This window comes from Pituophis catenifer, unplaced genomic scaffold (genome assembly GCF_029215685.1).
Source record: "Pituophis catenifer annectens isolate HBS135680 unplaced genomic scaffold, rPitCat1.0.hap2 SCAF_1, whole genome shotgun sequence".
In the NCBI taxonomy this organism is placed as follows: Eukaryota; Metazoa; Chordata; class Lepidosauria; order Squamata; family Colubridae; genus Pituophis; species Pituophis catenifer.
This window is the reverse complement of record NW_027256881.1, coordinates 79,077,516-79,090,696: the sequence shown is the minus strand read 5'-3', so window position 1 is coordinate 79,090,696 and position 13,181 is coordinate 79,077,516. Positions and strand designations below refer to the sequence as shown.

Sequence of the window (13,181 nt, the reverse complement as noted above, 5' to 3'; positions counted from 1 at the left end):
AAAACTTTTGTTTTAAAAATGCAAAATCAGCAGCCTTAACAGTGACCTTTGATCGGCTAACAATTCCCTCCCCCCATCTACCAACAACCTCATTATACACATCCAGAAAAGGCATGGCATAATTGACTTAAATTGACAGTGATTCACAGTAAGAAATGCTGAATAGTAGTTTGCTAAATTAATTCACTGAGTGGAGGATAGGAGTCACAAGTCTGACTAAAACTGTTGGGGGGGGGGCGAGAGAGAGAGAGAGGGGGGGGAATGAGAGAGATAAATAATATAAACAAAACTTTCTTTCAGCCTAGAAAACTACTTGGTAAAGCCACTGCATGTATTCTCACCCCCGCCCTCAGTTTTAAATAGCAATGCTTTTCATACTGTCAGAATTCCATGCTGTGACACCCCTTTTCAAAAGTTATGACAGCAGTGTAATGACAGCTACTGCCTCTTGAGAATCAATCAGGCAATTAATTTTGTAAATGAAATGCTGATTATACAAAGCTTCACATGAGAGGCCGAGTGATTAAAATCAATTTAACAAATTGTTTCAGGTGGGACTTGATTAATAATTTGCCATAAATGCAGAGAATATATGGCCAGCATACATTTTTTCTATGTTAATATATAACTCTAGAAAATAGAATGGATGTATTTTTGTACCTGCCCTTCCACAATGTGAAAGCCAGTGTGACTTAGCCTCTAAAATTTTTCTCACCTCCGACTTGAAAACATATTAACAGCAATTTGTTTTCTATAATATTTCAAGGCTGCATTAAATGGAATGTGTTGCCTTGCATGGTCCAGATTGGCAGCCGACAGTGTCTCAGGTAGCTGCTCTTCTCAATGTTAATATGAGTTCTATTAAAGGCAAGGAGGCTGTGTCCCTAGGGTCATCTGCAGGAGAGTCAAAGTCAAGATTGCAACCTTAATCACATGGTCCCATTTTAATCCTCCTCTCTTTGTAGCTTCTCTTGTGCCCATTAGGTTGGGAATATTCAGTCTAAAAAGCCAACATAGTGCTAAGGTAGGAAATGTGCAGCACATGGCCATTGAGATGATATAGCATTGGAGTTTCTATCATCCCTTGCTGTGGGCTGTACAAGAAAGAGCTTGTGGAAACCAAATCATATCTAAATATCACATATTGCCCATCTCTTCACTGAGTGTGTCACGAAACTTGTTAGATGCAGAAACAAGGACATAATCAGCAATATTGGAATTGTTATTAGTAACCAGCATAACTGAAAATAGTGTAGATGCTGGGAATTTTCTACCCTTATCAGTAGCAAAGCAATACCTCTACAGTTACAGGCATCAGTCTTGAGGATCCTGAGCTCTACGGCATTCAAAGAATTAAAAGTTAGATCTCAATACCGATTAGCCATCATCAGCCTCAGTATGTTTTGATTCATTCTTTTATTTCTTCCATTACAGGTTGATAACTGTGAGAATATAGGCTAGACTGCCCTTTTCCTTCTTACTCCATGAGAATAAAATCAATTTTATATATTGTATAAGTACAGGTAGAATCATAGGGAAACGTTCTGGAAGAACATATCAGACAGTTTATACTTGGAAACTATTTCTTTAATATTTCTTTATTTGATTCATTGTCTACCTTTCATCTCTTGCAAGCCCTCAATTTAAGCTCTTATTCAAAATGTTATGAACATTCATCTAGCACTTCGACTTTAAATCTGGAAATCAAAATACTAAGTGTATATTGTGAATCTGTGCAGATTCCTTAGGGGAAATTGCTCGCAACTATGGCAGGGCTCATGAGTTACTTAAAATGTGTTGCTTTTAGGCAGTTTATCTTCATGCAGCTATAGCTGTTAGAAGTAGTTGAATTATATTGGTTTACAGCAAAATAAATTATGAGAAAATGTATTTCTTCAGTAAAGTTTTTTTTTAAAAAAAAACCCCCACTGAATGAGTGTCTTGAAGTGGGATATATCATAGTTAAACAATGCTATTGGAATTTTCCATTTTCCATTTGAGCTTTCTGTGTTGCCTTTCATTTTTATTTAAAAATGAACTTTTAAAACCTCTCCATGTTACATGGAGCGTACAAAATAGTATGTAATGTATCAATATAATGAAATGTATTCTATAGCAGAATGAAAACATTGGGTACGTCTACTAATGCTTCATAGATAGAATTCCTCACAGTTTCTTTGTCTGTGGCAACCATATGTTCCATTGTGCAGCTTCCCACAGCTTCCCTTCATCCTCAGGAACAGCCTTTGGGGGAGATATGGGAATGCAGCTGGCATAGTCCTGGTAGGTAATCAAAGCATTTGTCATTGTTTTTGTGAGCAACTGGAAAAAAAGCAGTCAAATGTTCCAAACTCCTGAAACATAAGACAAGAAACCCAGAGTAAAACTTCCAGATATAATCATAAAAAAATAGAATAATTCTCCCTTTATGGATGAAGGTTCTTTATATTGATTTCAAGAGGACTTTGATGTGATGGGTTCAAGGTAACAGGAAGTCAGGATTAAAAATAAACTAGAAGTAGGTACGCAGATAGAGGAACACAGTGCAAGATACTATAACTTACTCTTAAATAATGCAATAGCATTATAGACAACAAGCAAACCAAGTACTGTAATTAGTTTTTCTCAGTCATAGAATTCTTTCAGCCATCAGGTGGGATAAATGTGAGTAATTGGGTTTAAATGTTATTTTAACCTCTGCAAAAAGTCAAGTTGTCTTCTAGTTCATTAAAAAGGGGTGGGAGATGTTGATTGTGATTTGTTTGCTCTATACCCATAATAGAATTATCCAAAGTATAATAAATTACCTGTGAATGGTTGATACCTAACCCCAGTATTCTAAAAGTAAAATTAGAATAAATGTATAACATGCAACTGGAGGAAGTGACATTTAATTTCATTGCTTTATTTTAGAAAGGCCATCAATTTGGACTGAGGAAAGATATAGATTTCTATTTAATATTTTAAGACATATCTCTCTCCACTGCTCCACAGTTCTAAAACTCCCAGGAGAAATATGGCAAAACCTCCTCATTGCTATTATGGCCATGTAGTGCATTAAAATCATTGGACTTGGAGGGAAGTTAGGTCATCAACAAACCAGTGTAATTTTTTTCTGGGTTTTCTTTCATTTGAACACATCCTGTGAAGGAAAGCCCACCTCTTCTCTTGGTAATTGGTTTTACTGTCAAACTATTCTTCCAGTTAGGAAGGGTTTTTTTTGTTTTTTTTTAAAACACATTCAAATAAGATCTGCCTTCTTCCAACTTTAATCCATTATTTCATGTTCTGCACACTTGAAAAGTGCAGAAAAGATCTTGACCTTGTGCTGTGTGATGTTCTTTCATGTATTTGAAGGGTGATGTCATATCTCCTCTCAGTCTTCTGCTGTCAAAGCTAAATATTCCCATTTCACTCAAGCGCTTTTCATAGGACTTCAGTTTCTAATCCCTTGTTTTTATTTCCGTTCTCTGAATCTGCTCCAGTTTAAATACTTTTTAAAATGCAGTGTCAAGAACTAGAGAAACATTGTTCATCCAGAGTCAGAACATGTATCACTTCCTACTCTGTGAAGTCCCATAATTGCATTTCTAGAGATCTGCAGAGAATTTGTACTGGGATTTTCAGGAAGAAAGGTCAGTTTTGTAAATAGGAACCAATTGCATATCTTTAGCTTTAACTCATGACGCTAACCCAGCATTCACTGTGACTATAGATATGGAGGTAATTTTTCCCCCCTGCTTTCAAGATAGTTTCGGCTCCTCGCCATTGCTTGGACAAGTCCCTGTGGTTTTCTTGGCAAGATGTCAGAAATGGTTTGGCATTGTCATCATCCTAGGGCTGAGAGAGAGTCACTGGCTCAAGGTCACCAAGGTGGCTTTGTGCCTAGATGGGACTAGAACCCATGGTGTCCTGATTTCTAGTCTAGCTCTCAATGGAGGGAATTATTCATATATAAATGCACATCTCTTCTGAGGAGTATATTTTCCTAGTACGTACATGTTGATGTTTATGCACATTTAGCTGTTGCAATTTTTATAATTAAGTTGTGATAGAGTCTTTGAAAAATGTTGCAATAATTACTATCTATTATAATTTGGTTGATTTTAATTTTGTAGAATCTTATTTTGTATTTTTAAGATGAACTGCAGTATACTAGTAAGATTTAATCACATTTTTAATATGCCAGTAACCATTTTCTTATTGGGTATCTAACTATATTCATGTCACTGCAGCATGAATTAATTTAAATAACCCAGGTAGATATACACTTTGAATCAAATTAACATTGAAAACATAGATGAGACTAAAGAAGAAAAGAAAGCAAAACTATGTTTGGACGAGTAAATTTAGTTTACTATTAGGAGTATCTGCAAGCCCCATACATCTGAATCTAATTCCTAACAAAGTAATAATGTATGGTTACTTTAAATTACTGTTTCATCAGAGCCAATAAACTATAGTGGATAATCAAAGTGAATATGAAATTGTCAATTCTAATTTTTAAACTATGACTGCTTTGGAAAGCCACCACTAAAGTCCCAAATAAGACCTAAGAGCCATGGTGGCGCAATGATTAGAATGCAGTATTGCAGGCTGACTCTGCCTGCTGCCAGGAATTCGATCCTGACCAGCTCAAGGTTGACTCAGCCTTCCATCCTTCTGAGGCCAGTAAAAGGAGGACCCAGATTGTTGGGGGCAATAGGTGACTCTGTAAACCACTTAGAGAAGGCTGTAAAGTACTGTGAAACGGTATACAAGTCTAAGTGAAATTGCTAATGGGAGTAAAGGGGTATTGGTCTTACCTGATATGCCCTTTCTCATGGTGATTGACAGGAGAGTCCAGGATGGATGGGTTGCTCTAGTCTCGTAGCTCTATAGACTGAGTTGAATTCTGAGGACACTCCTCCCTGGTAACATTCCCCAGTTGAAAACAAAGACGAAGTGAATCTTGTAGTCCATCTCCAGTCCAAACGAATCTCCTCCTGGAATCTGGACCAGACAGTCCACCGGGTGGGACTGGATTCTCCCGTTGATCACTATGAGAAAGGGCGTATCAGGTAAGACCAACGCCGCTTCTCCATAGTATTGATGGGAGAATCCAGGATGGGACATACCAAAGCTTGGCTATCCTACGGATGGGCGCTGCTCTGGTCTGGAGTCCCCACCTCCTCATGCAAGAGAAGGCTGCCTCAGCGGAAGCATAAGTGTCTAGTCTACAGTGGCAGATGAATGGCGATGGGGATGTCCATGTCGCCCCCTGACAAATTTCCTCTACAGAAGCCTGGGTTACCCAAACCGCTATTGTGGCTGCACTTCTAGTGGAATGCGCCGCAATCCCTTGAGGCACCGGGAGAACTTGAAGCTCATAGGCTCGGGCAATACAAGTCCGTAGCCAACAACCCACCGTGGAAGGCGTCACCCTGTGGCCCAGAGATGATGGCTGAAAGGAAACGAACAGGGACTCAGTCTTCCTGATGGAAGTGGTCCTTGAGATGTAAATGTGGAGGGCTCTCCTAACATCCTGACTATGCCATGTCTGCTCCAAGGTGTGCTGAGGCCTTGGACAGAAATCAGGCAAGATTAACTTCTGTGCTTGGTGAAACAAGGAGTTAACCTTTGGAAGAAAGGCAGGGTCCAATCGCAGAACCACCCTGTTCGGATGAAAACCACAGAGGTCCTTTCTCACCGACAATGCTGCCAACTCTGAGATCCATCTGGCAGACGTGACAGCCACTAGGAAAGCCACCTTACACGAGAGGAGATGTAGGCTAGCCTCTCTTAAGAGTTCAAATGGTGCCTTGGTAAGGGTCTGTAACACCCTGGTCACCCAGGTGGGGTAGCGGTGCACTGTTGGGGGCTTTAAATTGGAGGCCCCCGTGAGGAAGGATCTCACTCTTGGATGGTGAGTAAGAGAGCCTAAGTCCCCAAACTTCAAAACCAAAGCTAAGACTGCGACCTGTCTTTGTAAAGTGTTTGGGGATAGCCCCTTCTCCAGGCCCTCCTGCAAAAATTCCAGTACATCCGCCACTGAGATCAAGGTAGGATACATCTGGCCCTTGGCACACCAGTCACTGAAAATCCTCTAAGTTGCATTGTAAATGTGTGTGGTAGAAGGCCGCCTGGATCGTCTGTATGACCCTATTGGAGAACTTCTCCCATTTCAGAAGTCTCTGCTCAACTGCCAAACAGTCAACTGGAGCCACTGGGGCTCTGGATGGATGATGGGACCTTGGCTGAGGGACACTCTCCGGGGGAATCCTCCAGGGTCTGGCGATCAACAGGCCGACCAGGTTGGCGAACCACGGTCCTCTGGGCCAGTGGGGAGCTACCAACAGGACCTCCGCCCTCTCTGACAACACCCTCCTGATTACTGCTGGAATCAGGGGAAGGGAGGGGAAGGCATACAATAGACCCCTGGGCCATGGGCATCATAGTGCATCTACCCCTTCTGCCCCTGGTGCTGGGAACCGTGCAACGAATCTGGGAAGGTGAGAGTTTGACAGAGAGGCAAAGAGATCCAGAATCGGGTGGCCAAATTGATCTGAGAGTTCTACAAAGACTGGGATGTAGGCGCCACTCCGCCTGGTTGACAGTGGTCTGGTTCAACCAGTCTGCCTGCACATTAGGTACTCCCGCAATGTGCTCCGCCCTGAGCAATAATAGATGAGTCTCTGCCCACTGGCACAATGTCTCTGCTTCCTTCATGAGGGACTTCGACCGAGTTCCCCGCCCCTGCCAATTGACGTGGGCTTTTGTTGCCACATTGTCTGTCAGGAGGAGGACATGATGTCCCACAACCCCTGAGGGCCAAGCGGGCTGCCCTGAGCTCCAGCCAATTTATGTTGTAGTGGAGCTCCTGCCGTGTCCACTGTCCCTGGGCAACCTGGGATGCAAAGTGGGCCCCCCACTGAAGAGGCTGGTATCAGACATTATCATCAGTCTGTCCGGTTCCTTGTAGAAACAGCCCCTTGTGATGGCTCTAGCCCCCCACCAATGGAATAACCGAAGCACCCCCGGTGGTAGTCAAACCCTTGCCTGTGAGGTACTGTGATCCGCCCTCTGGTAGGGGAGCAGAAACCATTGGAGGGGCTTGGCGTGGAACTGTGCCCAAGACACTATGGCAAGACAAGATATCATTTTCCCCAGGAGCTGGGACAGCAACACCAACAGTACTACTCTGTTTGTCCGAATTTGGCCTATTATGGCCTTGATGCTGTCCTGGCACTTCTGGGAAAGAAAGACCTGTCCAGTTATTGTGTCTATGAGTGCCCCTAAGTGCACTAGTCTTGTCGTGGGTACAAGGTGACATTTGTCCAGGTTGATGGAGAATTTGTGATCCCGAAGGATTCGGGTCGTCATGCCTTCTGCCACCAACCTGCCTCTCACCGACCAGTACGCTCCCATAGAGAGGGGCTTCTCAGGGTGCCGTCGGCCAAACAGTGTCGACTGGCGGCCCCCAGGGAGAGAGCCTTCTCTGTGGGGGCACCTGCCATCTGGAACGAGCTCTCCCCAGAGATACGGAGGATTCCGGATCTGCGCGCTTTCCGCCGTGCCCTCAAAACATTCCTATTCCAGCACTCTGGCCTGGCCTGGCCTAACCTCTCTTTTAAATTGCATTTTAAATTTGTCTTATAAATTGGGGTGTTTTAAATTTGTTTTCTGGGCCAAAGGATTTAATGTATTTTAAATGGTTTTTAACCTTTATATTATATATATTTTATTTTCTGGCTGTTTACTGCCCTGAGTCCTTCGGGAGTAGGGTGGTATATAAATTTTAATAATAATAATAATAATAATAATAATAATAATAATAATAATAATAATAATAATAATAATAATAATAATAATAATAATAATAGTAATATAATGCCTAGATCTCTCTCTGCCAGCGGTCGGGAAGACGCCTAGATAAGCAAATTGTCCAAGTAACACTGGATCCGAATGGGGATCATCCTGAGGTACGCTGTTAAGGGTACCATGAACTTGGTGAAGGCCTGCGGAGCCGATGCCAGGACGAACGGGATGAACAGGACAAACGGGAGGGCTGCATATTAGAAATGGCACCTGGCATAACAAAACCTCAGGAATTGTCTGTGACTTGGACGAATAGGGACATGGAGGTATGCCTGCGTCAGGTCCATAGAAGCCAAGAAGTCCCCCTCCCAGATTCTTTCTAGAATGGAATGAAGGGAGTGCGGTTGAGTCCCTTGAGATTCAGAATTGTCCTCCATCCCTCTGAGGTCTTTGGAATGACAAATAAGATTGACTAAAAGCCCAGCCCCCGCTGGTTCGGCTGAATGTCCCAAATCTCCAACAAATGCTGGATTGCCAATTCCATGAGTTCCCGTTGTGCTGGGTTTCTGGAAATGGGACAGCAGAGGAAAAACCTCGGGGAAGGGGAAAGGAATTCCAGGGAGAGCCCTGATCTTATTGTCTCCTTGACCCAGGCATGCATTGTGGTGTCCTCCCAATGGTCTGAGAAAAGACAGAGATGGCCCCCAGTGAAAGGTTGAGGCCCGATGTCACTTATGATGTCTGAATGCCCTGTGCTTTCCCTGTGGCTGCTGTCTGCCTCTGTTGCCAAACCCCGATCTGTCGGTCTGGTAGTTGGGCTTAGATAGAAAGGGCCTCTGATGTCAGGGAAAGCTAGCCCCAGCCTCCCCTATCAGAAGGAGGGCCGCCTGAAGTATGGCAAGGCATGGAAATCCGCCTGTCTGCCCTGGGAAGGGAGAACTTTCTGTTTATCTCTGGTCTCTATTAAAAATGGATCCAGAAACTGCACAAAGAGGCTTTTCCCTCCAAAGGGGGTGGAAGTCAGCTTCCATTTGTTCTTGGCGTCCATGCGCCAATGTTGAGCCACAAGCAGCGGGCCATCACCAAAGATGCAATGGTCCGTGCAGAGAATTTAGTGGCATTCGGAGATGCATCTGTGGTAAATTTGGCCGCAGCAATTATCTTGCAGAGGTCTTGGTGCGCCCACAGATCTTCCGTTGGGATCTGAGCTTGAAGTTGCCTGAGCCAGTGCAACAATACTCGGGTGAAAAAGGATGCTGCAGTAGAGGCCCGGATTGCCCAGGAGTCAGACTGATGGGCTCTGTGGAGAGCCATCTCCTCCTTACGTTCCTCTGCCTTTAACGCATCCTCCGCGTCCGGTGGTAGGACCGAGGAGGAGATTAAAGCCGCTACCAGTGTATCCACCTTCAGAACCTGGACCACGTCCAGAAGTTCCGGGTGCATGCTGTAAAACGTGTTCTCCATGCCGCTGGGTCGGGAGTATGAGGCTGGAGAGGTCCATTGTCTCTTTATTACATCCAGGAATATCCTGGGAATTGGGATGGCATCTGTTTCTGTGGCCTGCTCAGTAAAAAGGAAGTCCTCCTGCTCGCCCATCTCCGGGGTAGGCTCCCGCGAATTAGAGTCCTTCCCCAGGCAATCAGTGCTCCATACTTTAGCTAGTAGGGGCTTAAAAAGAGCAGGATTAAACAAGCCCTTGAAGGCCGGCAGACAGGGGGGTTCCCATTCATAGTTCGAAAAATGCCCCTCTCCCTAAAGCTCCCCTTCTGACAGGGAAGATTGGCTTAGTGTAGAATGTCCTGGAGAATAAGGGCCTTGATAACTCGCAGTCTCACCTGCTGGCTCCGAAATGTCAGTATGCATGGCCTGACCTGTGACTGATGTGGGTAATTGCTGGCTCTGTTGTACACCCTCTCTGATAGCCTGGGCTATCCAAAGCCTCATAAAGGGTGGCATGTCCTGCTCCTGAAGCACCCCCTGGCAGAGCCCTGCAGCCGTTGGGGTGAAAGTTGCCTCTGGAGCATTTTTGTGCCCCCCTAAAGGCAGTCCTCTCCCAGTGGTTGTCACAGGATTCTGCAATCGAGAATGAGCAGAATGGTTATCCCGCAGCTGTCATGGCTCACTGCCCCTTGGAGTATGACTGCACAATCAGACAGGAACTCCAGGCCCCTTTCCGCAGCCGCGGAACCTCTGGGGCTCGCACCAATTGTACTGGCCTTTCGCAGCTCAGCTGAGAGTCTGACATCATGTTGTGGTCCTCTGAAGAGCTGTTGGAAGTGCATGGCAGTCCAGGCTTCTCTCCGCCGCCACGGAGATATCAGGGGCTGCGCTTACAGTGCAAGGCGCTGGATCAGGCCTCTGATTGTCTTGAAATGGCGTGAAAACAATCAAAATGGCCACTGCTGCTAGATCGGGTTCCCAAATAGCAGCTGAGAAGCGTGGCAAAGAAAATGGCCACCGAAGTGGCAAGGAGGCCCCAAACCTCTCTTCTGCAGCCATAGATGTCAGAGGGGCCGCTCTGGTCTAATGGGCCTTGCTGATAGTTGAAAATCAGCTGTGCAGCTAGAATACTAGAGAAAATGCCACCAGAGCTATAAACAAGCCCCTTTCTGCTCCCGCAGATCTTCAAGGGGCCGTGTGGAACTGATCAGCTGTAGCGCAGTGTTCTAAAACGCTCCCTGCTCAAATATGCTGGCTGCTCTTGTCTGTCTCTAAAACCAGGGAATTTGGAAATAATTACGAAAAATTTCACCTCAGAAGCTCTGGGAGCTTAAATGAGTGTCCTACAGAGCTGAGACTGAGTTGAAAAACTGGGGAATGTTACCAGGGAGGCATGTCCTCAGAAATTTGATTTAGTCTATAGAGCTACGAGGCTAGAGCAACCCATCCATCCTGGACTCTCCCATTGATACTATGAAGAATGATAATGTCATGCCAAAGGCAGAACAAAGGGGCAGCCAGTGTTCTACATGAAAGTACCTGGAATTGTAGCTATCCAAGATGATTAAAACATACTTTTAATGGTGCACATTAAATGGTACAAGAAAAATATTAGTCAAATTATGGATTGCATCCAGGTGTAATCAGAAATCAATGATCCAAGGAAAAATAGCACATCATAATTGTATTGGTAACTTAAATCCTGAAAGAATTCAGTATTGAAGTGTAGTGAATAAGTTTTAGATAGCAACACTGATTAGAAAAAGGAAAATCGGTTTTTGAATATTTGTTGATGTTAAAAGACCTTTACAATAAAATAGCATATAATGGAAAATTGTGATCTACTTAAAATGTCATGTTAAATTATAAATCCATTACTATTAAAAACAGCTATAATAATGATAAAAATAAAGCTTGTAGTTATGAATCTATATGAGTATATAGATATGCACATTTTTTTCTGTTATTCTCATCCGGGTGGATTTGATTTAAATCAAGTCGATTTAAATCACAATTTAAATCACAATTTAAATCACTAGTAAAAAGGCTTGATTTAAATTAACTCAATATAAATCATAATTTTTAAAAAACAACTGTCATCTCTGTCCCGCAGCAGCTCCTCCTCTGACCCACTGTTGACAGTCCCAATATTGCAGAATATACAGCCTCATGCTACATAACTAAGCTCCATTTCATGCTGAATAAATTAAATTATTAATGTATCTTAAATAGAAAACTATCTTTAGATAGATTTTTTACTCTAAAAGCACTTTGTTAAAATAAATTTGATAAAAATAAAAAAAATCTGATTTAAAAAGAAAATCCGATTTTAATTTTTTTTAAAAAATAATCAACTTTTATCCACCCTGTTCTCCTCTAAACATATTGACTTTTGTTGAATTACTAAATTCCATGCAAAAAGTAAATAGAAACAGATCATTCCTCAGTTTAAGAAACACTGAATAATTTAATTGTCTATAGAAAGGAACAGATATTGTCATTTACCTTTTTTGAGATGTGAAAACTTTAAAAATATTTGTGCCATTTACTACATATTTGAGTAATATTAGCTCATATGTATGTTATTGCATATTACACTATGCTTTGCATTGCTTTTACCCATTGTGAGCTGCCCAGAGTTGCTGTGTGAGATGGATATAAATCAAATAAATAAAAAAGGAAGCAGGGATTTGCTGTAACTATATTTTATGTGCAACCAACAAAAACTAGGATATTATTATTATTTTCTGAACTCAAAACAAAAATCATACCTTTTGATGTGAACTATATTGTATGATTTTCTTATTGACTTGGAATAAAAAATGAAAAAAACAACAACCCTGTGAACAGTGGTAAAGATGGAGCAATTAGATTATTTATGTAAACTATTATCTGGTATTGTCTGAATTCCCATTGCCAACGATGCATCCTTAAGGACTTTCATCCTTGTGTAATTGCTGTGGAACTTATATGAACATGTTTCTCTGGAACGAAGTTGAACCTAAACTGCAATTTAAAAATTAAACTTTTTTTAATCTTTTAGCAGATTTCATTTCAGAATGAAAATTTGTTTTAAACTGCACCAACTAAGTGATTTTCAAAATTATTCATGCAGTGGACTAAAATATTGCTTTTATCATTTCCCTCCTCCAATCAATAGGGCAACCCAATGGATCCAATGGTAATGAAAAGACCTCAGTTGTTTGCAGTTGGCAACAGCCCCCATGCCCAGTCCCAGCCCGGCAGTCCATATCCAGGGCAGTCATATGGGCCACCAGGTCCCCAGCGTTTTCCAATGGCAATGCAGACCCGGACTCCTAGTTCCATGGGAGGAATGCAATATCCACAGCAACAGGTTTGTTATGTTCCTTTCTGATTATCTGTTTTTGTTCTGTAAAGTGATACTTAGTCCAAAACATCTCTTTCAGCGTATCCTTCATTTAGGAGTGGGAAAAGGAAAGAGAAAGCTAATTTGTAATTTATTAGTTTTCTTTTTAGATTTTATTTTCTTTTGTCAGTGATAAATATATCAATTTAAAAAGAGGATATATTATTCATCAAATACATTCTCTGGATTTGTGATCTTTTTTATTTGTTTAGCTGCCATAAGCCTTCCGCTGCTAGGCATTTCTTCATCGTAAATAATAATACTGAAGAGGGCTGGTTGATTGAAATGAATATACTATTGGTCAGCACAACAACTGTTGCAATTTACAATACAAGTTCTTGGAAGACATAAAAAGTAGCACATGCTTTACATGTGTATGTATTACAGCATCCTCCTTTCTCCCTCCAGCTCAAACAGCAGGGAAGGGTTTTCTTACGTCCAACAAGAAGAATGTAGATTCTCTGATTAAGCTGTTTATTGAAGAGAGTGCTTTTCATAAATGCATTTTTTTTAAAGAAAAGATGTTAAATATGGCAAAGGTAGAAAATAATGAACA

At 42.1% G+C, this 13,181-nt stretch overlaps 1 protein-coding gene across 1 annotated transcript in view; it reads left to right on the top strand.

The window, feature by feature from the left end:
- Positions 1–13,181, top strand: part of ARID1B (AT-rich interaction domain 1B) — a 449,938-nt gene that overhangs the window by 35,749 nt on the left and 401,008 nt on the right. The window contains exon 2 of the mRNA XM_070932635.1: positions 12,398–12,592. Coding sequence (XP_070788736.1) covers positions 12,398–12,592 — 195 coding nt within the window. The remainder of the gene's footprint in view (positions 1–12,397; positions 12,593–13,181) is intronic.